At 35.5% G+C, this 26,631-nt stretch overlaps 1 protein-coding gene across 2 annotated transcripts in view; it reads left to right on the forward strand.

The window, feature by feature from the left end:
- Window positions 1–25,838, forward strand: part of LOC113520474 (dual specificity calcium/calmodulin-dependent 3',5'-cyclic nucleotide phosphodiesterase 1C-like) — a 224,248-nt gene extending 198,410 nt beyond the window's left edge. The window contains exons 8-11 of one of the 2 annotated variants that reach the window (XM_052896730.1): window positions 11,200–11,440; window positions 11,699–12,724; window positions 13,551–13,853; window positions 16,017–25,838. In XM_052896730.1, coding sequence (XP_052752690.1) covers window positions 11,200–11,440; window positions 11,699–12,724; window positions 13,551–13,853; window positions 16,017–16,033 — 1,587 coding nt within the window. In that variant the 3' untranslated portion in view covers window positions 16,034–25,838. The remainder of the gene's footprint in view (window positions 1–11,199; window positions 11,441–11,698; window positions 12,725–13,550; window positions 13,854–16,016) is intronic. The other variant, XM_052896729.1, reaches the window with a different exon arrangement.
- Window positions 25,839–26,631: the final 793 nt, after the last annotated feature.

Here is a 26,631-nt window from a genome sequence, read left to right on the forward strand (position 1 = left end):
GTATATTGTATATATACTTGAGATAAGCTTATATTACATTGAAATTCCGAGAAAATCGCTTTTCTTGATTGAAGAAATCTTTTACCAGTGTAAGGTATTCTATACAATGCCGAATAAGGTAATGTGTGTAAAAAACGAGAGCGGGGAAGGGATACCGTTCATTATTGACAATCAGCGTTACGAACAACCGTTGGGAGAAATAAAAAATGCAGAAACAGCCGAAAAATTTTCACATCGTGATTTCTGGTTATTGAAGCTTTATAATTCTGTAACTGTTGGTCAAAAACAATTTGATATTTCCTGTAAATACTTTATATAACAATGCATGTGACCTACCCGAACAATTTTTAATAGCTTTTCATATACCCTCTTATTCATAATAACTTCAAACGTATGAGACGTTCTCCTGTTCTGTCTATTGAACTGTTTTGTCTCTTTTATTTGCGCTAAATTCCCAACTTGGAAGAAGGAGATAGAACACTCTAATAGTTAAAATAGGTTTGTAACCTGTTTTAGTTTTTATAGGGGTTACTTTATAGATTTCCGGTGGGTCAAAAGTACTCCCAATCCCTGGGCTTTGTATGCCCAGGTAAAATTTATAAAGAACAACTGTCCAACTTGACCCACTGAAAAAGAAGATGCACAGAGATGCAACATCTCTGTGCATCTTCTACCGAATTTATCATGGGCAGTGTTCTGAGGAATTGTTCGGATTGATACCTGCTGCTGATTTTCACCACCGTACAACCCGTTACAAACTAAAGTTTCATCCCAATCATTTGGACGAGTGGCGGTCTTCCACCGTGCGTTTTTCAAGACACTTTCTTCCACGCACAACCATTCTTTGGAATCAACTTCCAGCAGCAGTATTTCCGAACCGATACGACAACATAACCTTCAAGAAAAGAGTATATTCCTTTTTAAAAGGCCGGCAGCACACCTGCAATGCCGCTGGTGTTGTGGGTGAACATGGGCGGCGGTAGTCACTTACCATCAGGTGAACCGCATGCTCGTTTGCCCCCTGTGTTGTAAAAAAAAATTTATAAATTTTTATACATTGCCTAGGTATTATATAGAATACCTGATCTACACAGTTTTCCTGTAACATGTACAATATAAATAGACAGTAGCAGACGGAGGCCTGATTATAGACCTAGTGAGTGTAAGCTTTTCAAGTTACCTAATTAAATTTGTGAAATCGGAAACCAATGGTTTTAATTAATTTTCTCCTGTCGTTTTGATTTATTTGAACACGCAGTAGCTGCCTATGTTAAATATTTATTTTAATAAAATTTAGCTTTACTGTCTCGCTTGACCTGGTTAGAAAATATTGAGAAAAACCGTACGTCGTGACACGATTTCATCTCTTTCAGAGTGTGCCCTGCGTTCAGAAATCTTAAATGTTTGATTGAAAAATTACCCTTAAATTGGGATCTGATCTGATTCGACAGAATTCGTGACTGCATCTCAATTATCGAGAGGGTAAGAGATTGCTAGTAATGGGGTCAAATAGCCCCATTACTAGCAGTATACCCTGTCAAGTCGACCTCTACGTGGTTCCCCCTGGAAACCACCGTGGCTAATTCTAGTTGAATTTGTCAGGATAGGCCAACTGTCCTATTTCATCTTCATCTATCATCCTTCACTGGTACCCCGCCAGTGTATACTTATAGCGTGGGTGGGGTTACTATTTCATTATCACCCATAAAAAAGCATCGCAATTATCGGTATGGGGTGCGTTCGATCAATTTTGACGACATTAAAAAAAATACCTCATCAAAAATGAAGTGTTTTTTTTTTATTTATTTTTTTAAATAAAGATTATTTATATTACGTAGTCGTAAAAATTTTGTTTTTCTCGTTAGATTGTTGGTTCCCGTTATGTTGTTGTTCACCCTCCGTGGAGGTGGGCAGGAGTTCCAAGGTTGTGCCCGTTTATTTTAACGTTTCCCGGGGTGACACCCCTCTACGGATCCGTGGCTCGTTCCACGCCGGCCTTAAGGCTTGGTATTGAGTTTTATTCACAGTTTCCCTTCTCTCGTATTGGTGTATTGTGTATTTGTACTTTGTTCCCCTACTAGAGTTTTATGATATCCTGGGGATCAGAAGCGGCACAGTATATACTTATTCAGCCTCGATGTGTATACGACTTGCCATCCGTTCCAACTTCGCGCCGGTGGATCTCTAACTTTTTTTTTTTTAATATTACAGCTTCATTATCAGAGAGTAATATTCTTTAAAGGAAAGAATTTTTAAAATTAATCAAATATTTTTCGAGATTCTACATTGCAAGCATACATTTACAAGAGGGAGACTGTACATAAGTCGTTTGCTTGGGCACCTCTGTCCTATTCATATTTCTACCGTGAAGCAGTTGTGTTTGCATGGCTGTGTTTCGGTTTGAAGGGTGGGATATGGCAGTGAATTTACAAGATACAGAGGAATAACACCTGAGTCCTCAGGAATGGCAACGCATAGGGGGTATCATGGGCAAAACAGTGTACTCTATTACGTCCAGGGTACTGCTCATGTCTGTAGGCGACGGTTACCACTTTCTATCAGGTGGGCCGTCAGCTTGTTTGCCATTCTAAATTACATAAAAAAAAATTGTTTTAGTTTTTCTTTGTCATTGTAATACATAGAAACAATTTAGTTGTTACATTTCCACCCACACATTTAATCCATACAAATCCTATACTGTCATATGCAGATTTGTAAAAAGCTGTTTCATGTATAAAATACATAATCCCAACTAATTTGTCTATGATGGCTGAGGTAAAAAAAATGCCAGAAATAAACGTCCGTCCGTCCGTCTAATAATCATAGTACACACAATCCAATTATCCGCATATGCAGAAAATATAACAATGCATGCAAGGACTTTGATATTTTCCAACAATCCTTGCAATATTACATTAAGGCTGCCAATTTGTTACATTAAATTTATAGCCGTCATTCTTTCAATGTATATAATATCGAATGTTATGCAGAGCAATTATTGGAGTGCAAATTTAATGCTGTTTTATGTAATATTTATTTTATTAATGTATTAATTTATAATCTGTTGCCTTGCTATAAATAAATAAATAGTAGATACTGAGTTTATTTTGTGTCAACTCTCAGTCAATAAAAAATGTTATCGTTTCTCCTTTATTACAATTAATTTGTCTAACATTTTTTTATGGTTTTTTTTTCTTCTTTTTTTTTTATACAACTTACAATGGCAAACAAGCTGACGGCCCACCTGATGGAAAGTGGTAACCGTCGCCTATAGACATGAGCAGTACCATGGACATAACAGAGTATACTGTTTCGCCCATGATACCCCCATGCGTTGCCATTCCTGAGGACTCAGGTGTTATTCCTCTGTACCCAGTAAATTCACGCCATATCCCACCCTTCAAATCGAAACACAGCTATGCAAACACAACTGCTTCACGGTTGAAACACGAATGGGACAGAGGTACCCACGCAATCGACTTTCGTACAAAGTCTCCCTCTCCATCTGGTACTCTAAAAATATTGAACGGGGTTGAAAGACATCAATAAACATGGAACGGATCTCGTTTTTTTTTAATGGATGATAATGGAACGGTAACCCCGCCTGCGCTATCGGTATACACCGGCAGGGCACCAGTGAAGAATGATAGGTGAGGAGATGAAGCAGGTCAGTTAACCCATCGTGAAGCATTATTAATAGCAAAATTAACCATGATAGTTTCGAGGGGGAACCGCGTGGAGGTCGACCTGATTAGGTGTATTACTAGTGATGAGGAAATTAGACCCATTACTAACAATCCCTTTCCCCCCAATCTCTCCTGTCGCACTGTTGCACACAATGTAGCTCGCTGTCTTTATTTTACAATTGTGACTTAAAATTTGTATGGAAAAGAGAAATCCAAGGGAGAAATGAACGACGTCCATTTTGCGCGACAATTTAAAAATTCAAGAACTAGTTTTAAATTTGTAACCAGTATCACTCGGAATGAAGTGAGGACTCTAACAATACCCATACATGCATATCTTTTTAAACAATTAGAAGTTATAATATATAAGAATCTGTTCATATTTTTAAAAGTAAATTAACTCAAAAACTTGTATGTTAAAATTAAATCGACGCTTCTTCTTTCTTTTTCTTCATCTTTAATACTTATATATATACATATATATATATATATATTAGTACCTTGGATTTTGTTGCTAAATTTCATGCGTGTTTCCATGGGACTTCATAAATAGTTATCTCTATGTTTTTAAAATACTGTTATTGTCACTGTTAGGTCTATTGTTCTAAAACTGTAATATATATTGTTGTTAATTATTTTGTGAATGACTGTTTGTTGCCATAAATAAATAAATAAAATAATGGAATAAATGAACTCACATATGTAAACCATAAAATTCCTTTTTTTGAGCAGCCATATCATATCAGCCGTTAATTGTCAATTGCTGAAAAATAAGCTTCCCCTATAAAGTGCCAGTAGTTGCCACGTTTGGTAGACAGGTTGACAACCGCAGTTACGCTTTGGTAATGTTTTAAGAGGGATGTTGCTGCCCATTCCTCGACCATTAAATTTCGTTAATCACCTCTAACAACACCCACGGGAAAGGAATGGGTGGTCCATTCTATGCTATTATTTATATTTGAATAGACGGAGAAATTTAAAAGATATACATAGTGAGTATAATACTGCGTAGGATCGTAATATTCTTTTATGGGACGAGACTAGAGCCCAGCAGTGGGCGTTAAGTGGAACGTAGTTTGTTACGACGATAATATACGTGGGTACTCGTGTACTATAAGTACAAAACTTTTAATTGAGCTACGTACATTTGCGCGGCCACTATGAATGTTAAACAGCCCGCCAGCTTTCACGTTGCTGTCTTATTCATAAGGCATTCAGGCGCACTTTACAAAGTTACACAGTCTATCCAATTTTTTTTTTTTTTTTGCACCTAAGTCTAAAACTAAATTTAACCCCCAAACGCAAAGAGTGGTGTTATAAATTTGACGTCTCTGTCTATGACATCGTAACTCTTAAACGAATGGATCAATTATGACACATTTTTCTTGTTTGAGAACTAACGTGATCTAAACGGTTCTTAGCTACAATGTATGAAGATCTGTTCAGGCCTTTTAAGGATGACCTTGGATGGATTAAAGATTTTATATTATTACTTAAAAAAACAAAACCTATCTATCTATGAACGACGTGACGATTCGTGAATATATTAGATTGGAAATATTTGAAATTAGAATCGGACCGACGAATTCGCGTTCCAATTTCAAATATTTTTTTTTTAGCCCGACAGAGTATAACGGCAGCTTCAGTCGTCACAAAATTAAATGTGACGTCGATACGAGAGTAAGCCGTATCCATGGCAAGAAGAATTATCAAAGTCGATTCCGAATCCTCAATTATAAATTTGAAATTGAGTTTGCTTATTTGTTGCGATTTGCCGCTTTAACGCGTCAACAAACGTACTCGTAATATTACTAACGATATATGGGTCACGCGGACGAAATCGATGGGACTACTTGGCGATAAAATGAAAACAAGGAAGTGAACCATATCAATGACAAAAGTAATTGTCAATATGGGCTTAGAATCGGCAATGTGATCATATAACAAAAGAGAAAAATACAAACGGACTGACAAAGAGAGCATCCTTTTCGGGAGTCGCGTTCGAATGAAATCTGCCCAATACATAATAGGTTCCTGTATCCCGTACAGCTAATCGTGGCCGTGACTGGACGGACGTATTGACCGTTATAGACAACTTGTTGATACTCGTATTGAACTTGAAAACAATTTCGCCGAGTGATTACCATCAAGTGCGATTTCTAATTTCGGCGAACTTTTTTGATTTCGTGTCTTTAGAAAAGTTGACGTGCCCAAGTATGTACGAAAGTATTCTGTAAAATGCCTCCTTCTATATTTCGAGGCCATCGGATCTACTTGGGGACTCGGAAGTTGAAAGCACAGTTTGAAGGGTTCCACCGAAGTTGGACAGGAATTGCACTTGATGGAGATCATCCTATTGATGTTTAAATTAAATCCCTATTTAAATATCATTAAGTTTAATTTTCGTTGTTTGTCAACGGGGCTCTGTCTGTGAGTGATCGTATTTATTGGTGTTTTGTCAATAAACTAGCTTGTACTCGTGACTTTGTCCGTATTACTGGGATAATATTGATTGATCGGGGTAATATGTAGCCTGTATCCTTCTTCATCTCATATAGTACGTGTACAGTAAATTTAATGACTATTGGTGGAGCCATTAAAACGCCAAGAGATAACAAACCAACACGCTTTCACATGTTATAAACATTAGCGGAGAATAGCGCATGAAAATGTATAATACACTATTCCTCTTATAGAATAAACAACAATTAAGTATGTGCCTATTGTATTGAGTATTTTAATAGGTCAAGTCGGGCTTTTCAAATATCACTACGATTAAGTACGTATTGTGCTGAGTATTTGAATAAGGCGAGCCAGACTCTTCGTATTATTATATTATTAGAATGTACTACCGCTATTAAGAGACGTCATTACTTCAACTATTAATTTGCCAACGTCGAACATAGCCCTCGCCCACAGATTTTCATGAGAAACGTATACCCGCTGGGTTCCTTCAACATGTTCAGGGTATCATACACTTCGTTTGCTTACACGAGATCGCCACTCGAGAATCATTCCACCACTTCCTCCTACTTCTACTAGATTGTCCACTCTTCCAGTTCTGTAGCTCATTAACCTCCAAACAATATTTAGTTTTAAGGATATTCTAATTTTAAATTTAATCACATAACGAACCTAAACACAGTCGTTCCAAATATAATTACAATCATCATCGTCATCAAATAAGCAGTTATCTGTCCACTGGTGAACATAGGCCTCCCACATAGACTACCATAAGGAACGGTCCTGAGCCACCTGTATTCACTAACAGAGAGTTAGTACAATGCATTTGAGATCTGACAATCTTAAATGAATTGCAGTCTGTGGGAGAACGCTCCATCTAGTGGGATCATCCTATACTACGTATGCCTGTGCGAAGCTACCACTTAAGAACTATTTTTCCCCTATACTTTAATGGTTTCGAGCTATGTGACTAGCCCTTGCTACTTCAACGCACTTGTTCTTCGGACTATGTCGGACACTTTAGTTCTTTTGCGGATATCCTCATTTCGGATTCTATAACGCAAAGAAGCTCCAATCAATAGCCCTTTCCATAACTCGCTGAGTAACTTGAAGCTTTTGCATACGGGCAACGGTGTAGAGCTATAATTATAATAGTAAAAATATACTCATGCTCTCTGAACTCATGAACTCTGCGTGTTCAATACAATAATGTTTTCAGGGTGTTGTTGCGGCTGCCACGTTTTTGTAGTGCATCCACAATGTTTGCAGCGGCATGGACAGATGACTTCTATGCCATCAGACGCAAACGGATCGCATCTCTTTTATACCGACTGCGTGGCAGCAGTAACAGCATTCTGAGGGCATTATGTAATAAATACGATAGCCCGATCCTCTCATTGTGGGTCAAAATTATTATAGGGGCCATAAGATGAATTTTGTATTTTTTTTTCTACTAATATAGTTTAAATCAATTGTTACTAACAAGAATGGATCTTTGTAATCTATAAATAAATAAATATTAAATAACAGTAATCACTAATGGGATAGTCAGAGGCATTTGTCTCCTTTTTTTCGGTCGTAAGCTACATGCATATTTCACCGAGCATTTCATATTAGAATCGAACGTGTCAGGGGGTCAATGTAATAATAAAATGCATTTGTAATATAATTATATTAACTCTGTAAACAGTCGAAAATAGATTTCAATCGTGTATCTTATAATAAAAATAACCGTGCGTATGCATTGAGCGGCCGTGTCGATGTGAGTATATCTGTTCGCCTACAATTCAGCTAAAATTACCTGAACTCGCTCCAAATATAAACGCCGCTTGCTTTGTCAACTGTGTTTGTTTTGTCGCCTTGTCGCTGTGTTCTTGAGAGCCGTTCGTCATGCTTGTTGAAGAGATCTGCGTCTTTGTACACTTATTATTTAATATAAGTGACAAGCTCACACAGAAAAGAATTGGCTGTTAATTTTCCAAAGTCGAATGATTGTTTACTTTTTTGTTCTTTTTGGAACAATATTGGTACTAGTTAGGCAGGGAACACATTATTTACAATGTCTATGGAGATAATACAATTTTATCTTCTTCTTTGAGATGTTTTTTTTTTAATTATCCATTACATACTGGTATGGTAACCCCGCCTGCGCTATCAGTATACGCTGGCGGGGCACCAGTGAGGGATGATAGGTGAGGTATAAAGCAGAACAGTTATCCCATTGTTTTCGCCCAGGTTTTCAAGGCAACCGCTTGGAGATCGATCTGATAGGGTGTATTGCTGGGAATAGGTCGGTTAGACCTCATTACTAATAATCCCTTTCCCCCATTTATCTAAGGTTAATTTATTATTATTGGATGATTCTTAGGGAACACAAATTATGTCAACAATGCCATCAACAGTTAATGCATTATCATTATAACATTTTAAATATACTGACATACGTAAATACCGCATGTCACAATACGTACTCAGTCAAAAAATGAAGTTATCTGAGATTAAAATATCTCCGAGTGTCCTAATGTTACACAACTACTTTGCAAAGGAAATAGTCCAAGTAGTTTATCAAATTTACTGAGCGCATTGTAAAAGGGACCGTCTTACCTTTTTAAACGAAAAACGTACTAATCGAGACATTTCTGAATTCAATTTTTTTTTTTTTTCAATAGAATGGAACAGTAACCAACGTCTCACCTTTTTTTAAGCAACTTAGAATGGCAAATCATCTGAAGGTCCACCTAATGGAAAGTGGTAACCGTCGCCTATAGACGTGAACGGTACCATGGACATAACAGAGGCTACTGATATAATTAATACGTTGCAGTTCTTAAGGACTAATGTGTTATGATTTTATATATACCTTGTAATTTCACTGCCGTATCCTACCCTTTAAACCGAAGTACAGCCACAAACACGAATGGGACAGAGGTGCCCAAATAGATCACGTAATAGAAACTACTAAGAACCGTTGCCATAGGAGTATTTATAGGGGAACCACAGGGACTGTGCCCACTGTATAATTGTCCGATGCACAGCCCATGATCCAAGCAAGATTTCAAAGAGTCTGAAACTAAAGTGCCTTTTCAGGGGCCAGGGTTCACTGGAAAATAATCATAAATACACCAATAACATAAACTGTACCATGGACATTACATACTATACATTGAAGCTACTGACATCACTCTGCGTTATCAGTTCTGAAGCCTAAGATTTTTTTTTGGTGGATGATGATGGTGTGATAACCCCGCCTGCGCTATCGGTAAACGCTGCCGGAGCACCAGTGAAGCGTGATAAGTGACGATGCAAACAAATCAGTTAGCCCATCTTGGTGAATTCATTAAGAAGTAACCGCGTTAAAGAACCAAGGTGGCCTACATAGTCCGAAGACCAAGCAAACTGAAGTAGCAATGGGCTCGTCACATAGCTCGAGGAACTGACAATCGATAGGGAAGAGAGGTTCCTTATGGTAGACTATGAGGTAGACCTGTGTGCAGCAATAGACAGATAACGGCTGATATAATCATGACGATGATAACCGCGTGGAGGTCGACCTGATAGAGTATATTGCTAGCAACGGAATCGTGAACTTCATTATTAACAATACCTTCTACCCCCAGTTAACACTTTGCTGACCGCTGACGAGTTAACTCGTCTTTTCATATCCAAACGTTGTGGACCGGTTGGTCATTGCACTGGCGTATAGGTATGTTCTCCTACCACGACCGAAAATACCGTTTGGATTACAAAGCGTTCATGACCAAAAAATTACTTTTCTCTGTATTTAAGTTTTAATCACAATTTTAGTTCAATTCCAAAGATTTCAACCATGATGTAATTCCTGGTCAGCAAAGAGTCAAGATAGTAAGCCACCATAAATGTTGTAGGCGACAAAGGAAACCAGCAATTGGAAATATATGTATGTTGTCGAAAGGAACTTAGAAGACTAGGGCAGTGAAGGGAAGCCAAAAGGGAACAATAGAGATGCGTGTCATTTTCGAATTTGGTAAATAATAATATAAAAACTATAAATAATATATGTGGCTTGTACTCCACACATGTTATTTTACTGTCGTAGTGCTGCTTCGAGTTTTGCACAAAATGTCCCATTGGTGAAAATGTTCAAATATGACAATATTTCATGTGCGCTAACGTTAAAGAAAATTAGTTTCACTTCACACAGTTATTAAACTTTCTCGCCAGAATCCTCGCTTTCGAATGTCACGCCAGAAAATCGTGTTTAGAAATCGGATTCGGCATACTTTTTCAGACGATGTGGTTGTAGTTTCGCACGTTACTTACCTGTATTTAATGAAAATTAATTTAATTGGAATAATATAAATTCAAATAGACTTTGTTTTAATCATTTATGAACAGTATTGTTTTAGGATTCCACCGCCCAATTCGGAATGCAATTTCAATTTAGAACACGGGCAAGAAACTCGACTGTTGTTTTTGCAAACAAAAATTAAATTTTGAATTGAAAAATATATATATATAAATACAATGACTATTTACTTTCAAGCTTGTCTTTCTTTTATTTATTAAAATATATTTGTTTTATTAAAAAAAAAAAAGTAATAAAGCCCACGACTGACCGCCTGACAAGCGTAGTAGCTGTTGGTTATATGGAGGACGAAAACTATTTTTTTTATACCACTGAGGTGGCAAACAAGCATACGACCCACCTAATGATAAGCGATTACCGTAGGCTAGAAATGCCAGCAATACCAGGGGGATAACGCGCGCGTTGCCGACCCCAAAGAAACCTCTTTACCCCATTTTTGAAGAAGCCCTCACTGTAGTCTGTTAGAAAAACCTCAATTACCATACTTGTTTTCCTTCTGAGTAAAGTCTCTTTCCCAACAGTATAATTTATTATGGTGCTAATATTATTTGTTACTATAGGATTATGGATACTATTTTTATTTTATTTTTCTAGTATAGTAGTATATCCCGCCTAGTTTGGAGCTAGATGAATCTGATGTGATACGTTCAATAGTATTTAGTTATTATTAACATGTATTAAAAATAACTTTATAATTAATTCCAGAATTATTTGGACACCAACACTCTTGATATGAGGAAGAGCGAGCACAGACACTTGGTGCTGCAGATTGCCCTTAAATGTGCTGATATATCGAACCCATGCCGACCCTGGGAGATCAGCAGGAAGTGGAGTCTGAAAGTCTGCGAGGAGTTCTTCAGACAGGGAGACTACGAGAGGAAATTGAACTTGCCAGTGACAGCATTGTGCGACAGACACACTACATCAATACCGAAAATACAAACAGGTATACACTGATAGTTATTTTATCATTGAAAGACTTTGTACAAATTGCATCTGCTTGGATAGATCGGAGAGGGTCCCTCTTGTTTTTATCATGAAGCAGCCAGTTAAATTTAGCTTTGAATTATATGGCTTTGAAAATTGTAGGGTTCAGAGACATAACACCTCAATCTTCTGAAATGGTAACGAATGAGGTGGATCATGTATGTTATAGTGTACCTAGTTTTCGAATTTACTTTAGTAATATTTGTACATTTTTCAGGGTTTTTCAAATTCGTCGTTACACCTCTCATCACTGAATGGCATCGCTTCCTACAAAATGATTTGTCAAACCAAATGTTGAAAAATTTGCTATACAATCAGAACAAATGGGAGACATTGGTGGCTCAAGAAATAGCTGAAGAAACCGGAACTGAGATTTCCGATGCTGATATGGTTGATGACGACCTTGAGACTTGTTCAGGAACCAATATCTCTGATAGTTCGGAGTTGCTATTGCCACTTCGAAGGAGTTCATTGAACCCCTCCAAACAAGTTGGCCTTAAAGAACAGTTAAGGCGTTTCTCTGTTCCACTTAATGTGTTCCAAGATACCAAATTTAGAAATAAAGATAAGAGCCGAGCATCGTCTGTAGCGGAGCCAAAGAATAAGAGCAACACCAGCCCGCTTGGTAGTGAGCACTCGATTCACTCACAGCTTAGTGTTCATGGACACTGTGATCATAACGATGGCATCTCCGAGAAAGTTCTCAGTACTGAGAAACTTCTTCCCGACTCATCTATAGCCTCCATCACCACGCCGGTGCAAGCGACTCGTCTCAACACTGTCTTAAAGGACGGTGGCTCGTGGAAACTAATACGCCAACAGACTTTCCCGCCACTTGAAACAACAGCCCACGCGTACGCACTCGCCGTACGTCCCCTCTACATGAGTAACGAAGAGTCTTTATACTCGTCTCGCCACACCAAGATCGAGATTGGAGTTAAATTTGAAACAAGCATAAAAGAGGGCACACTTATTAATTTATTCAAGAGGAATGATATCGATAAGACTGATCACGATGACGCTTCTGAAAATAATAACGTAGATATAACTGAGTGTTCCCGTAATTTAGAGAAAGAAAATCAAGACCCGTTGAATTGGGATAGTTCGGACGGTGGGCACCGCGAACTCGCTTCAATTGGGAGCCAGTTGAGGGACAACTTGACGGCCATCAATCTCGGCGCTCTCGCCTCAGACCAGCTGCTACGCCGAAGGAAGTCTATGCCTGCTGATACCGTCGCATATAGTAAGTTGATTGTTGTTCTTAACTAAACTATCTCAGTACCGATAACTTCTTTCGAGCTTACATTATTTTTGTAATATATTATTGGTTAAATCAGAAACCAGAGGAAGACTTTGTACAAAAGTCGATTGCTTGGATACCTCTGTACCATTCATGTTTCTACCGCGAAGCAGTTGTGTTTGCATGCCTGTGTTTCGGTTTGAAGCATGGGATATGGCGTGAACTTACTGAGTACAGAGGAATAACACCTGATTCCTCAGGAATGACAACGCATGGGGGTTATCATGGGCGAAACAGTATACTCTGTTATGTCCATGGTACTGCTCATGTCTATAGGCGACGTTTACCACTTTCCATCAGGTGGACCGTCAGCTTGTTTTCCATTCTAAGTTGTATAAAAAAAAGCCAATTGTGTAAGTTAATTTCTTTGTCTACAAATTACACTTTTTACTTCCAATTCATGTGCCAGATGATGAAAACCTTAAGAATTCTTTCTGAATATAATATTCGTTAAACAAATTAAAAAAACAAACATTTCTCTGAGTCTCTCATCTTGCGCCATACGGTGTCGAAAACGTATCTGTCTAAAGATGACTTTACCATTTGTCTGGGTAACAGGAGGGGCAATGCATGAAGAATATAATAAACTCCACAAGATTCGTGTATTATTCTTGATATTATGGCTATACTTAACGTACCACTTCCCATGAAGTCTTAACAAACTCAATGAAATCTTCAGAAATAGAATAGTAGCTATCCTCGTCTGAGATCACATACATAATACATATACACACACAAACACATAGTAACTTTCTATATTTACTTTTAGTACCAAAAGAGAAGAGAATGCGTGAAGTGACTGCCACCATACCACAGTTCCTCCGCCGGACCCTCTCCGGAAAGGAGTGCTGGACGCGCCGCAGAGGTTCCGCCCCTGCACACGTGGAGCCATCCGAGTTGCGAGGTCTGGCCTCGATGGGGGCTACGAGGCAAAGCGTCAACGGCGCCCGACGGAAAACAAACCCCATCGCGGCCTGCCAGCAGTGGTTAACGAAAACCAACTTCAACGCACAAGAGAAAACCATCCAGCAGATACCGCGCAGAAGTTCATTGCCTGTTGAGGTGCTTACAGGTGGAATATCGCTGTCAATGGCTTTATTACTTGATGCACACTTACAATTTTATTTGCAACGCTTAATATGTAGAATATTTTTTAAATTATTGTATGTATATTGTCAGTGTTGCCAACTTTCGAGGCTGGATAGTGCTCTTTTTCTATTTATTCAGTCTTGTACAAGAATTTATTCCTTGTACAAAATTTTACGGGTTAATCCGTAACCCAAAATTAAAGTTTGCCAAGAAATAGAATACAAGATATTAAAAAATTAAACATTATATTTGTCCTCTGATATAGTACCCAAGGTAACGGTAAAAGGTAACTACAGATTATTTATTAAGACAAAATTATATTATAAACTTATAAACATTGTTATAAAATTACTGACCGTTTTAATTTATTCTCTTTTATATTTTTAAGTTATACACATAATCTAATAAAACAATAAATATTAGTTTAAAAATTTTACTATTACTGGTCTGAAAACTTGACATTGAGTTGGCAACACTGTTTCAATATTCGTCACATATATATCGATGTATCGTATTTAAATATTTACATATATACAGCGTTATATATATATAGCGTTTAATATGCCATGTGGTCCCGGATTAGAATGGACCATCCCTCCCTTTCCCGTGGGTGTCGTAAAAGGCGATTAAGGGAACTTAATGCTCGAGAAATGGACAGCAGCGTCCATCTTCAAATATCACTAAAGCCTAAACGCAAAAGCCAACCCGCCTACCAAGTGGAGTAACTACTGATCCCAACCCCCCCCCCGCCCCCTTATGGGGGAACTTATTATTTTAGCAGTGAACATATTAACGGCTGGTAGAGCAATAAATAAGGTTTAAAATATATATATATATATATATATATATATATATATATATATATATATATATATATATATATATATATATATATATATATATATATATATATAAGATTTAACTGTATTATTTATTGCTAATATGAAGCCTAGAGGGGAAGGGATTATTAGTAATGGGGAAGTTAGTCCCCTTTACTATCAATATACCTTACTAGGTCGACCACGCGGTTCCGCCTTGAAACCATCGTGACTAATTTGTCGTTGAATTCGTCATTATGGGCTAACTGAACTGCCTTGTCATCTTCACCAGTCATCCCTCACTGGTGCCACGCCAGTATATACCGATAGCACAGAGCTTAACATTTCGTTCGTCATAAATCCTACCATAATAGTCCGAAGGAACGATATTTTAACATTTTTAACATTATTAAACGGTTTATGTTATGTAAATTTAATATCAAATTTGTATTTCGTTAGGCTCCGAAATATCGGATACCTACCAAATATTTCATGATAGGCTCTGATCTCCTAAACATTATTAAAATCATATAATTTGTATGTTTTTTTAAATGGTAACCCCACCTATCGGTAAACACCGATAGGGCCAGACCAGTGAGGAATGATAGGTTTTTTTATTTATTGATGATATAGGAACGGTTACCCCACCTACGCTAACGGTATACATTGGCGGGGCACCAGTAAGGGGTGATAGGTGAGAATGAAAAGGCAGGTCAGTTAGCCCATCATGACGAATACACCAGGAATTCAGCACGATTATTTTCAGGGGGATCGACCTTATGGGGCATTTTGCTAGCAATGGGACTGATAGTCCATATTACTAATAATCCCTTCTCTCCAGGAATGATAGGTTGGGATGAAGTAGATCAGTTGGTCCTACGTGTCGAATTTAACAATTACCACGATAGTTTCCAGGGGGAACCGCGTTGAGGTCGATCTAACAGGTTATATTGCTGGTCACCAAAGGGAGACTTTGTACAAAAGTTGATTGCTTGAGTACCTCTGTCCCATTCGTGTTTCTACCGTGAAGCAGTTGTGTTTGCATGGCTGTGTTTCGGTTTGAAAGGTGGGATATGGCGTAAATTTACAGGGTGGCAGGCCTCAGGAATGGCAACGCATGGGGGGGTATCATGGGCGAAACAGTTTACTCTGTTATGTCCATGGTACTGCTCATGTCTATAGGCAACCATTACCACTTTCCATTAGGTGTGCCGTCAGCTTATTTGCCATTCTAAGTTGTATAAAAAAACTTCCCCCCCCCCCCCCTCCATTGTTGTTGAAATTCTTATTCAGGATTGTCCATTAATATTCAAAAACATTATTTTCAGGTATTTCCTCCCGTTGATGGAATGAAAACGTCAGAATCTAAGTAAATGTCGGTGATAGAAGCTGCTTAGGAAAGGAAATTAGAATAAAAGGGAACAAGAATGAAGGATACAAGGATAGGAGTACATCTGTCATTACCATCCAGACAGGTAATTGGTAATTAACGAAAATGACTATCAAGAGATGATTATAAGCATGTAGAATTCTAATTGTTTGGTGGGAAGTGGTCTCACCTCGGACGGGACGGAAACTCAAGTTTGACTTTTCAACAATTTACATATGGCGGCGTCCAATGGATCGCTTCATTTGTATCTTGTGGTCTCTTAATGTCACAAAATTCAATGATGTTTAGATGAAATTACTGTATTTATTATATGTGTATTGATAGGGTCAATGAACCCGTCGTCTTGGGTATTTCCTTTTTTCCCCAGTGTTGTGAGCATGGTACGTGAAATTGGATTTTTTTATTAGTGATATTGATTGTTGTAAGTCATTGGAAAATGTGAATGTAACTCAGTGCCAGTGTTTCGGGCGCCATATTGTTGGTTTAATTTTTTATTGGCGTTCTTACGGCCCTGGCTACTAGCCGTTCTGGGCGTTCGTTTCTCTTACCTGCCAGTATCTGGATTTAATTGTACTTTCGATATTTTTATCCGATACGTTACGTCTATTGTACAGTTGTTGTCGTATTAAGTGTACATGTAACAGGGATGTTTATCTACATTTTGCTTGTACCTATACCGTTAACGGTTATGCTTAATTAGGTGACAGACTGTACATTTATTTATGATCGTTAATTGAACATTTGGCATAGACAAATTCAAATGACAACGCAATCTATTCAACATCGTAGTACAAATTATGTTTTACACTTTATAAGGAATTTTAATGTTTATGTTACAATAAATTTAATTAATGGTTAGTAATTTGCCATATCGTCTTCTAAGTTTATACGGCTATCAATGTCATGGGGGTTTACTTTGAAAAGCTGCCACTAGATGGCGTGTAAACACAACACGCAGCTAGGTGTCAAAATTGTGTCATTTACGCTTAAATCTGTTTTACAATTGTTATTATTTATCCTCGAATTATCATCACAATCTCATCAATCTATTAGTCATCTAATGATAGCGCTGTTTAATTGATCCATTGATGTTTATAATTACTAGTTGAACATATTGATTGATCGATATCGTAAGAGCTAGTGGTGCCACCTGGTGACCTACAACGTAAGCCCCCATTCTTTGTATTTTAATGTATGTATGTGTTGTTCTTGTATTATACCAAATGTGTGTGTCTGGGTGCTTATTGCACAGCAGATCCATCGGCTGGAAACATGTTCACAATAAAGGTTTAGAGTCTCATATATCAGTAACTCTAGTGGTTTTCTTTTTTTTTTTTAATAGTCATAGTAATAAGTACTTATTCAATATAGATGATAATTAAGTAGGCGCTCTTTTTGAGCGAGCGGTGTATCGCGGTACATTTATTAAGTTTTTGTTGTAAATTAAGACAGATTCAGTATTAAATGTGTGTACTGCAACAATTCCCATATGAAAACGCAGCGCTTCAACGGTTGATGGACATTTATAAATGTCGTAACACGGTACGGTATCGTACCATTTTACCGTCACGATATCATAGGAGAGCACAGAAATCGTGGATTTTTACAAACGTTTGAAATTAAACTACATCTTCTACTAGATCACACGGTGAAATTCGCATCACCTACATCCATCTCGCCATTTATTAAAACTAATCCGAAATAGCTACTCCCATACAAAATTACCTATTTTTATTTTTATTTCCTAATTTGTATTTCCAACTTTTTTTCCTTTACACCAGCCAGGTGTAAAAGAAAAAACGTTGTAAAGAGTGAAACAAAAAAGAAATATTCAAGTCGAGCAGTTTATTTTATTTTAGCGAGACGTAACAAACAGCAATTGATTTTTAGATTATTTTGCCGTGACGATAAAATCGTGTCGTGATACGATAAGTTATAAAAGTGCCCATTGGCTATAGCTGTGTCTTTAGACGCCTTTGATATTGACTATCACCAATGAGCGTCAATTTGGATCGAATTATCTACTACAAAAAAATGTTCTGAATGAGGGTACTTATCCTTACGTCATCAGTGTTGCCAGTCGAATTAATTGATTTACATTTATAATGTTTATTAATTTATTTATTACTAAGTTAGTGTTTAATTTTATTATTTATTTAGTAAGGCTACTTTATAGATACAACAATATAGATTGCAATGAACGAAATGTGATAAAATATTGTATGACATCTGTCAACGTCATCCATCCGGTACATTTTAGTCTTAGAAGGAGAAAACAGGTTGATCATTAATTTTAGTGATTCATTAGACCGTAGGCCTATGTACAATACCTGTCTTAGGGGCTAGAACTTAATCTATAACACTGATACAATTGAATGCATATAACATCACAAATATTTATATAGATTTTGATATATATTTTTCATAATAATCTGAACTTACAAATTTATTTATTTTATTACAATTATTAGATAAATGGATAATATATTTTAAGCATATTCCTTCCTAAAACACAAGCAACACCTGCACTTTTTGATGCTATGGGTGCCTATAATTGGCGGTAATGACTTAGCATCAGGTAAGCCGTATCACTCGTTTGCCATCTGTGTTGTAAAAATTATGATTTTTATTTCTAACTAGTTTTTGCCCGCTACTTTGTACGCGTATATTTCACAAGTACTAAACCTATTGAATATACTACTTCTGTATGATGTATCGCAATAAAACATGCACTAGATTTGAAGTTAGACCTTCAGGTATACAAACGCAATCAGTTTGGTGCAGTAGTTTTTTCGTAACGTACAAACAGACAAAATTCCTAAAAAAATAGTTTTGTTTCTATTAATCTTATTAAGTACCCTCACGTTAGTTTTTTTCTTAAATATGTCCCATATACAGACATGGTGTAGTTAATTTTATTTTTATTTTATTTTATAAGATTTGACAGATACTTCAGATGTTGCCAGTATTATGGCGAAAGTGCTAAAATAATTAATTCTTTCTCGATGCGTGTTGACCTCATTGGTGGACCTTGCGTGGTTTCCAACTGTGGACTCTTGTCACAAAACTGTAACTGTTTTGTATGAGTAATGGTTAGACAGGTTTGGAATGTTGAGGTTAATTCCATTCCAGCCATGCCGGCATTTGATATCACCGACCGATAAATGCAACCAGCGGGGTGAATTTACGCATTCGAATTGGAGTTAAATCGAAACTCGCTGATTGACACTTATATGTCGAGTGTAATCGATTACATCCGTTTAACGTCATATATACGAGAATATTAGTTAGATTCAGTGTAATTACGATTTCATGACCCCAATTCGATTACATCTATTCATTAAACATAAAAGTGTAAACCATCACATCCGATAAACGTCAAATATACGAAGATCATTTCGATTCGATGCAATTTAGTTTTGACCCCAATTCGATTACGTACGATTCGCCCCGCATATTTACCTACGTATACTTCTGTCGATTATTGTCACGACGTAGTGGTCCCGAAACTGAGTTGACTAGTGTAACTCGATAAAACATCACATCTGTACGGTTGCATTTATTTATAATATATAAATGTGTATGTATATGGAATGAATTTAATGTTGAAACAATGTTATGAATATTCAATTTTATTGGTGGTATTGAGAATTCTAAATATTATTGTGTATTGTTCAGTAGAATATTAATTATATTATAACCAGACTCGCTGTCTTGTTTGGAATGGAGGACGGGAGAATTAATGTAATTGTTAGGGTATTCTACGTGTTCTGTGGGGAAATGGTGTTGAGTATTTTTTTTTTTTTTTCTTATTTTGTTGAATCTCAATGTGTGAAATAAAAATTCTTGCGCTTACAACCCGTCGAGATATCTACAAAGTATGAAAAATACGATATGGCATGACACGTCGTAGCCCGGTTGTGTTCTGTTCTGATTTACACGGTGAAAAATCGTGATTTCAAATCTGACGGTACCAGATGTTTGTGCCAATTAAATTTTTGACTAACTCCTCTGTGATGGAGAATATCTACAACGAACCAAGTAATCCGAGTGAAGACGGCACGCTCGCCTACGTCGCGTCGCGTTTAATTCATAATGTGTACATACCAAGTGCTACGTTCACCACACCGGCAAATCGACACCTGTCTGACTGACCCCATTGCGGGTTATAGTCGTGTGCATATTTGTTTAATACTCAACACCGTTTTCCCATATTAGTACGGTGTTCATTATAAGCCATATATATGTACGGTCTTCTTTGATGTATGCAAAATGTGTTTCTAAATGTCAAATTGTTAACTTATTTGTGTAGAATGTGTGGCGGACGACCCGAATATTGTTCGTTTCGTTAACAATGTACAATACAAGGAAGTTTAGTAACATTAATTCCATATGTTGTAATAGAATTATTATTATAAGTGTTTATTTTTGTCTAGCATTAATACATCATGTCTACATATAATCGTTCAATAAAATCTGTTCTCGTGAGGGTGTCGCCCTCTGGTGTCAGATAGTAATAAGCTTAATACTTACACAGGATGAAATAGGGATCGTTGGCATCCTTTTAACACAGTTTTCTACCGATAAATGTGAACTGTTTTTATCTAAACATCTCGAAAAATTTTGTCCTCCCATTCGGGCTTAAATTACTTTGCCGTTTTCCGAGTTGCGTTTCTTGAGGAAAATTGTTCAGGAACACATCCTTTAGTCTATCTATCCTATTTAAGAGCTGCGCTCTTGTCGGTGGAGCTCTTGCCACTCATTACGATTTTCAGCGAGTCTCTTCACCTCTTGATACGACACGACACCAACTCCTTCCTTGATCTGCCTGATGTAACTATGTCTCGGTCTCCCTGTTCCCCTTCTTCCTTCTATCTTACCTTCTATTATAATGTTCATAAGTTGGTCATGTCGTATCAAGTGTCCCAAAATTTTCGCCTTCTGTCCTCAATAGTTCTTATAATTTGTCTTTTTTCCTTAACCTTAAGCAGGACCTCCTCATTGCTAATTCGATCCCTCCAACTATCCTTTACTAAGTATGGGTAATATCGTTACCACACCGATTTGCTCCCTCTGGGCGTTGATGGCAGTACTGGGTCATCACCCATTTCAATATCGCCCATACAGGTTGCATACGTATATTCATTTTAATGGATATCGTATATTAAATAATTACCGTGTAAATTTATAGATATTGCAATTACGATATATAGATATTGCTATATATAACCCATCCCTATTCTTAATTATTTAGATTCCATCCTGTGTAAGTTTGAAATACGATTCGAATAGAATTTTAAACTAGAAGAAAATCTTCATACCAACTCCTACAAACGTGCAATCGATATTATATGTTACACAACACATACTATAGATATGTTGATAATAATAAGAAAAAATGTTAACTTTTTAAAGTGGAAATTATATATTTCTTGATTCTTGTCGGCCAAATGACGTTATACAGAGTCCACAAATTATGTGTACTACCATACATTTTATAGTATATTATTATATATTATTATGTAGTTACTGTGTAGATATTATAGCGCAAATTTTTTTATATTATATTTATATATGTATTGTATATAGTCAAAAATACTTTTAACCGGCTATTACCGGTAATAACCGGACAAAAGTATTTTCGATAATAAACCTAACTTTATGAGTGTGCTTTTTGATGTAATAGAAGTTTTTGAGTGTGACTAAATGTATAACTGTCTCATAGGTAACCGTTGTTATTGAGGGGTCAAGGGGGTGGGAGGGGGGGATTGACACTTCCCTGTTACTACTATTCTTCTTTGTATTGTGACAAATAATATCACAAAATGTTTTATCGCTTTACGTAATATATTTAGGATAAGTTTGTTAGATTGTAATTTTAAGTTGAAATAATCTGTCGTCCGGCTGGTGCGCATGCGCGGATGTATTCATTTGCCCCATACACATTTTCGTTTACGCACGCACGTAACAGAGGGCGCCAGACGTTGCTGTCTCGTTACACCACATGCACGTTACAGCGACATCTATCTGTGGGTTCGTTTGCGATTTAATATTTTCGTCCAGTGTTACGTCTGGACTCATTGGCACATGGCTGTGTAACTCTAATTTATCCTGTAAATTATAACAGTATATTTTACTACCGTTAGTAAAATACATTCTTTGATGTAATTATAAAATTCTCTTAAGTACTTTTTCTTTTAATCGAACCACGTCACCGCCTGTTAAGATATGGAATGACAATTTACAGGGCCGTCACAGGTCATGCGAGGGCTTTCGTGCACACAAAATTTTTGCCCCTTTCAGAAACTTAAAAAAAGCGAATGCAAATATCTGTAATGTATTTTAGAACATCTTACATTTAAATTCGACATATTTTAGTTAAATTCCATAAAATCAACTCTCCTCTTTTTCAACCAACTAAAAAGAAGAAAACTCTCAATTTGATTGTATATTTTTATTCGTTACCCCATAACTCCGTTAGTTTTAAACCGATTTGTTAAATATATTTTTTTATCTGAAAGGATATGCTTACAGATTGATCCCGTAGAAGTTTTATCAAAATCAATTTAATAGTTTAAGTTTTTAAATCAAAATAACTGGTTTTGCCATAGTTGATGTCAATGTTTTTTTTTAAAACGCTATCTTAAATTTTTCCGCGTAAACGACTTATAAACTGACGGTCCTGAATACATAAGTGTTATTCTATATCCATTTAACTGGACGAAAATGTATAAATACTTCGAAGATAAACCCTATTATCCGCTTACAAATAAATATACATGTCTCAAATATAAGTTTATTAGATATTTAAACAAGTCATATCCGCCCATCCGCGCGCCGGCTGTAAACGGGAAACCTTTTCTGACCCTTCGAAGTCCACAATATTCTTAAGTGTAATTTAATTTAGTGAATAAAAAATGAAAACCATGCTCAATAAATATGTCAGTTAGTATTATTCATTGGAAAGTTTCTGCGCGTGAATTGGTTGCCACCGTTGCATTTTGTATCATGAATGATTGAATGACTTTCGTAATGGGACACCGCATAGGGGAGTTATGTCGTCGTATGTCTAAGATCACGTCTGAGCCATTCTATTTTTGTCTATGATGAAGGGAATCATGATATTCAAATTACATTGGCATCTTGTGAGTTTTATATTTACTAGTTTTTACCCGTGACTTCGTTGGCATGACCGATACATTATTATGTTCATTGACTGAGATAAAAAAAAAAATAGAAAAAAATATATTCTGTTATAACTTCCCACTAGGTGACGTTACTTAAGTTTCATGATATAAAATGTCAAAGATTATATAATTGGAAATATTTGAACTTTAAAGTATTGTTCACTAAGTAAATATACATTTGTAAATGGCAGTCATTTGTAACAATATTTTTTGGTAAATTTTAATAAATATGTGAAATACATGTACCTAAGTAGCTACAGAACTATATGAATTTCATTGTACGCAAAGTCTGTCAATGCACGTCGAGTGCTAAACGCTTATTAAAATAATTAAAATTACATAGGTACAAGTACCGTTTACTTGGAAAATTTTATAATACTACTCTATGCATAATGTCTTATGATAAACATCTACAGTCCTACAATGTAAAAAAAAAATATATTTTATAATATATGTTTTATATAAGTGTAATGTTCCATGCAGATATTACAATTAGGTTCTAATGAAATACAGGGCCTGATCTAGGGGCGCCAGCCGGGCAAAATCTCTGACCGCCAAAAAGAGCTTACTGCGAGTTAATATGCTAATCAATTAAGCAACTATAAATGTTCATATTTGCCCTGAAACAGCAAAATAACTAGATTGGGCCCTCATGAAATGCATAATAACTGAAATAATTGTAATAGGTAGATATAGCTCTGGAATGTGAACGCGACGCGGCGTTTACAAAAGGAAGCGTTTCATGCAGTCGAATGTGGTTATCTACTTGTTTGTAAAGTATCTATTCCTGCTTTGAAATGAAATATACTACCTTTCATAAAATTTTTGAGCCTAGTTTAAACTGATTTAGGAATTTAGCTGAAACGACAAAACAATATTTGGGTAAGTCGAGCATTTTATACCGAGTTGCTCGCCACTTGACTAAATTGTTAAAGCAGTTTGAATTAAGCTTTTAAAATTGAAACAGAGATCGAGTATTTGTATAAATGCAGTGTATAGGTACTTCTTTAATTCGTGTTCTTAGGTCAATATAATGTGCAGGAGACATTGCTTTCAATGTGTATAATTAGAAAGGCATTCTTTTCTGAGTTGCAACTACTATTTAATTATTGATAATTATCGTGGTCGTCGATAGAGCACGTATTTCACATATTCAAACTAAATAGATTTAAAGTTCATTTGATGATATTAGAAAATTTCCTCGTCAATATATTTACACAAGGGGTCAGCAAAATAAATTCTTATCTACATATTTGAAATTTGTACCACTAATTAACCTTGGGAGCAAAGTTATTACGTACCTTTGTGATAAACTTTTCGACTTGTTATTGATTTTTCATCTCACCAATCTATCTGATATTCTACCGTTATTGTTATCTATTTCGATAATAACTGTTTATTTTATATATTTTAATTTATTAATTACGTTTTAACTATCATACAATTTTGGTGGTTCAAATTTCAATTATATCTCTTTCTAAAATTCGTACACGAGAAATGTAAAAAAAAATTCGGTGCTTGCGATTTCTATTCTTAAATCTCTTGCTTCGTCCACTTTCATTTTTTGGTATCCTAGCTCAAGAACCAAGGCATTAATTAGTATGATTGTGCAGCATTTATTAATACTTTATTGACCCAAGTTTTATACACACGATCAAAAATAGAATAGACCACGATATTATTAATAGTTTAATATTAGTTTTAAAATAGCTCCACAAATACTCTGTGGTTACTGCACGACATAGAGACACTAAAAAATATTACAAATAATAACACAAAATCTACGTATTGTGTGATCATTATACGAAAGTTGCTGATGTATTGTTGCCACATCTAGCAAACTCCAGTATTCATACGTATTCATACTTACCTAGTCTCAGTGCTTTCAAAGTACATACACAAGTTAGATTTTACTTTTTTGTTATTTATTTTATTAGAAAAAAAAAGTAGATATAAATTATTTCAAACGAATACGCTGAACGCACATCACAATGGATATCACAAAAAATGTCAAACATTTTTTTTTTTTTTTTATTATTTTTAAGTTCATTTTAAAGCTCCGAGAGGCAATCTAACATAATTGATATTTTGTTAACATTTTTAAGTACAACTCGCAACTATCAAACAATGAATAAATATGATCAATACTGTCTAATTTAAACAGTAGTGAAACTACAAGAGTCACTGTAATTTCATTCTTTGAAGACAATTCCTATTATTTATAACTTGTAAAGATATCTTTCTTGCGGTCATGTTGATAAATATTATACTTAGCAGAAATGTATTTAATGATATATTTACAAATTGTTTTAATTATATGCATATGCAGGCTCGACATAAACCGGGGATCATGAAAATTTCCCTGACGTCAATAATTTAATAATTAATAGGGCAAACCTAACGAATTATTCCCTCCCTGGCGTAGTAATACGGCCCTGTATATTATGTGAATTGTTTATTTGTAAATTTCAGTTACATATTTTTATTATGTTGCAATTTTTATTTTAATAATAAATTAATAATATTATTGTATCCATGATTAATTTTAAATAAACAGATATTAGCAATTGACAGATGGGCAATAAGTATATTATGTGAATTCTTTTAGTTGTGAATTTTAGTTAAATAATTTTACTGTATTTTATTTTTATTAAATGTTTGCAATTTTATTTAAATAATAATAAACTACCCATAAATATTTTTAAATAATCAGATATTAGCCATCAGTACATGGCCTGTATATTAGGTGAATTCTTTGTGAATTTTAATTGCATAATTTTACTATATTTTATTTCCTTTAAATATTGGGATTTTTATTTCATTTTTTATTTTAATAATAAACTACCCATAAATATTACTAAATAAACACATATTAACAAACAATATACGGCCCTGTATATTATGTGAAAATTTTATTTGTGAATTTTAATTACATAATTTTATTAATTTTTTTAATGTGATTTTTATTTCAATTTTTGTTTTAATAATAAAGTATATTTTTGAATAAACAGATATTAGCAAACAATATATAGCCCTGTATATAATGTGAATTCTTTATTTGTGAATTTTAATTACATAATTTTACTTTATTTTTTAAGTATTGTGATTTTTATTTCAATAATAAACTACCCATAAATATTAGCAATCAATATGGCTGCAAGAACATTAAGAAAAAAATATAAATAACATTGTCGGTTTCATGAAGTGCAATACGATGTCGTACTTAAAATTTCTTTTAAAATAAATGTTTTTTTTATTGTTTTTTTTTTTATTTTTTTTATTTTTTTCAACTAATCAGAAATTGCTCCATCGGGATAAAATATAGTCTCTTCACCATTGCCTTTCTCTTTCAAAACTTGTTGACAA

This window comes from Galleria mellonella, unplaced genomic scaffold (assembly GCF_026898425.1).
Source record: "Galleria mellonella isolate WM207_F2 unplaced genomic scaffold, CSIRO_AGI_GalMel_v1 utg33, whole genome shotgun sequence".
Taxonomy (NCBI): domain Eukaryota; kingdom Metazoa; phylum Arthropoda; class Insecta; order Lepidoptera; family Pyralidae; genus Galleria; species Galleria mellonella.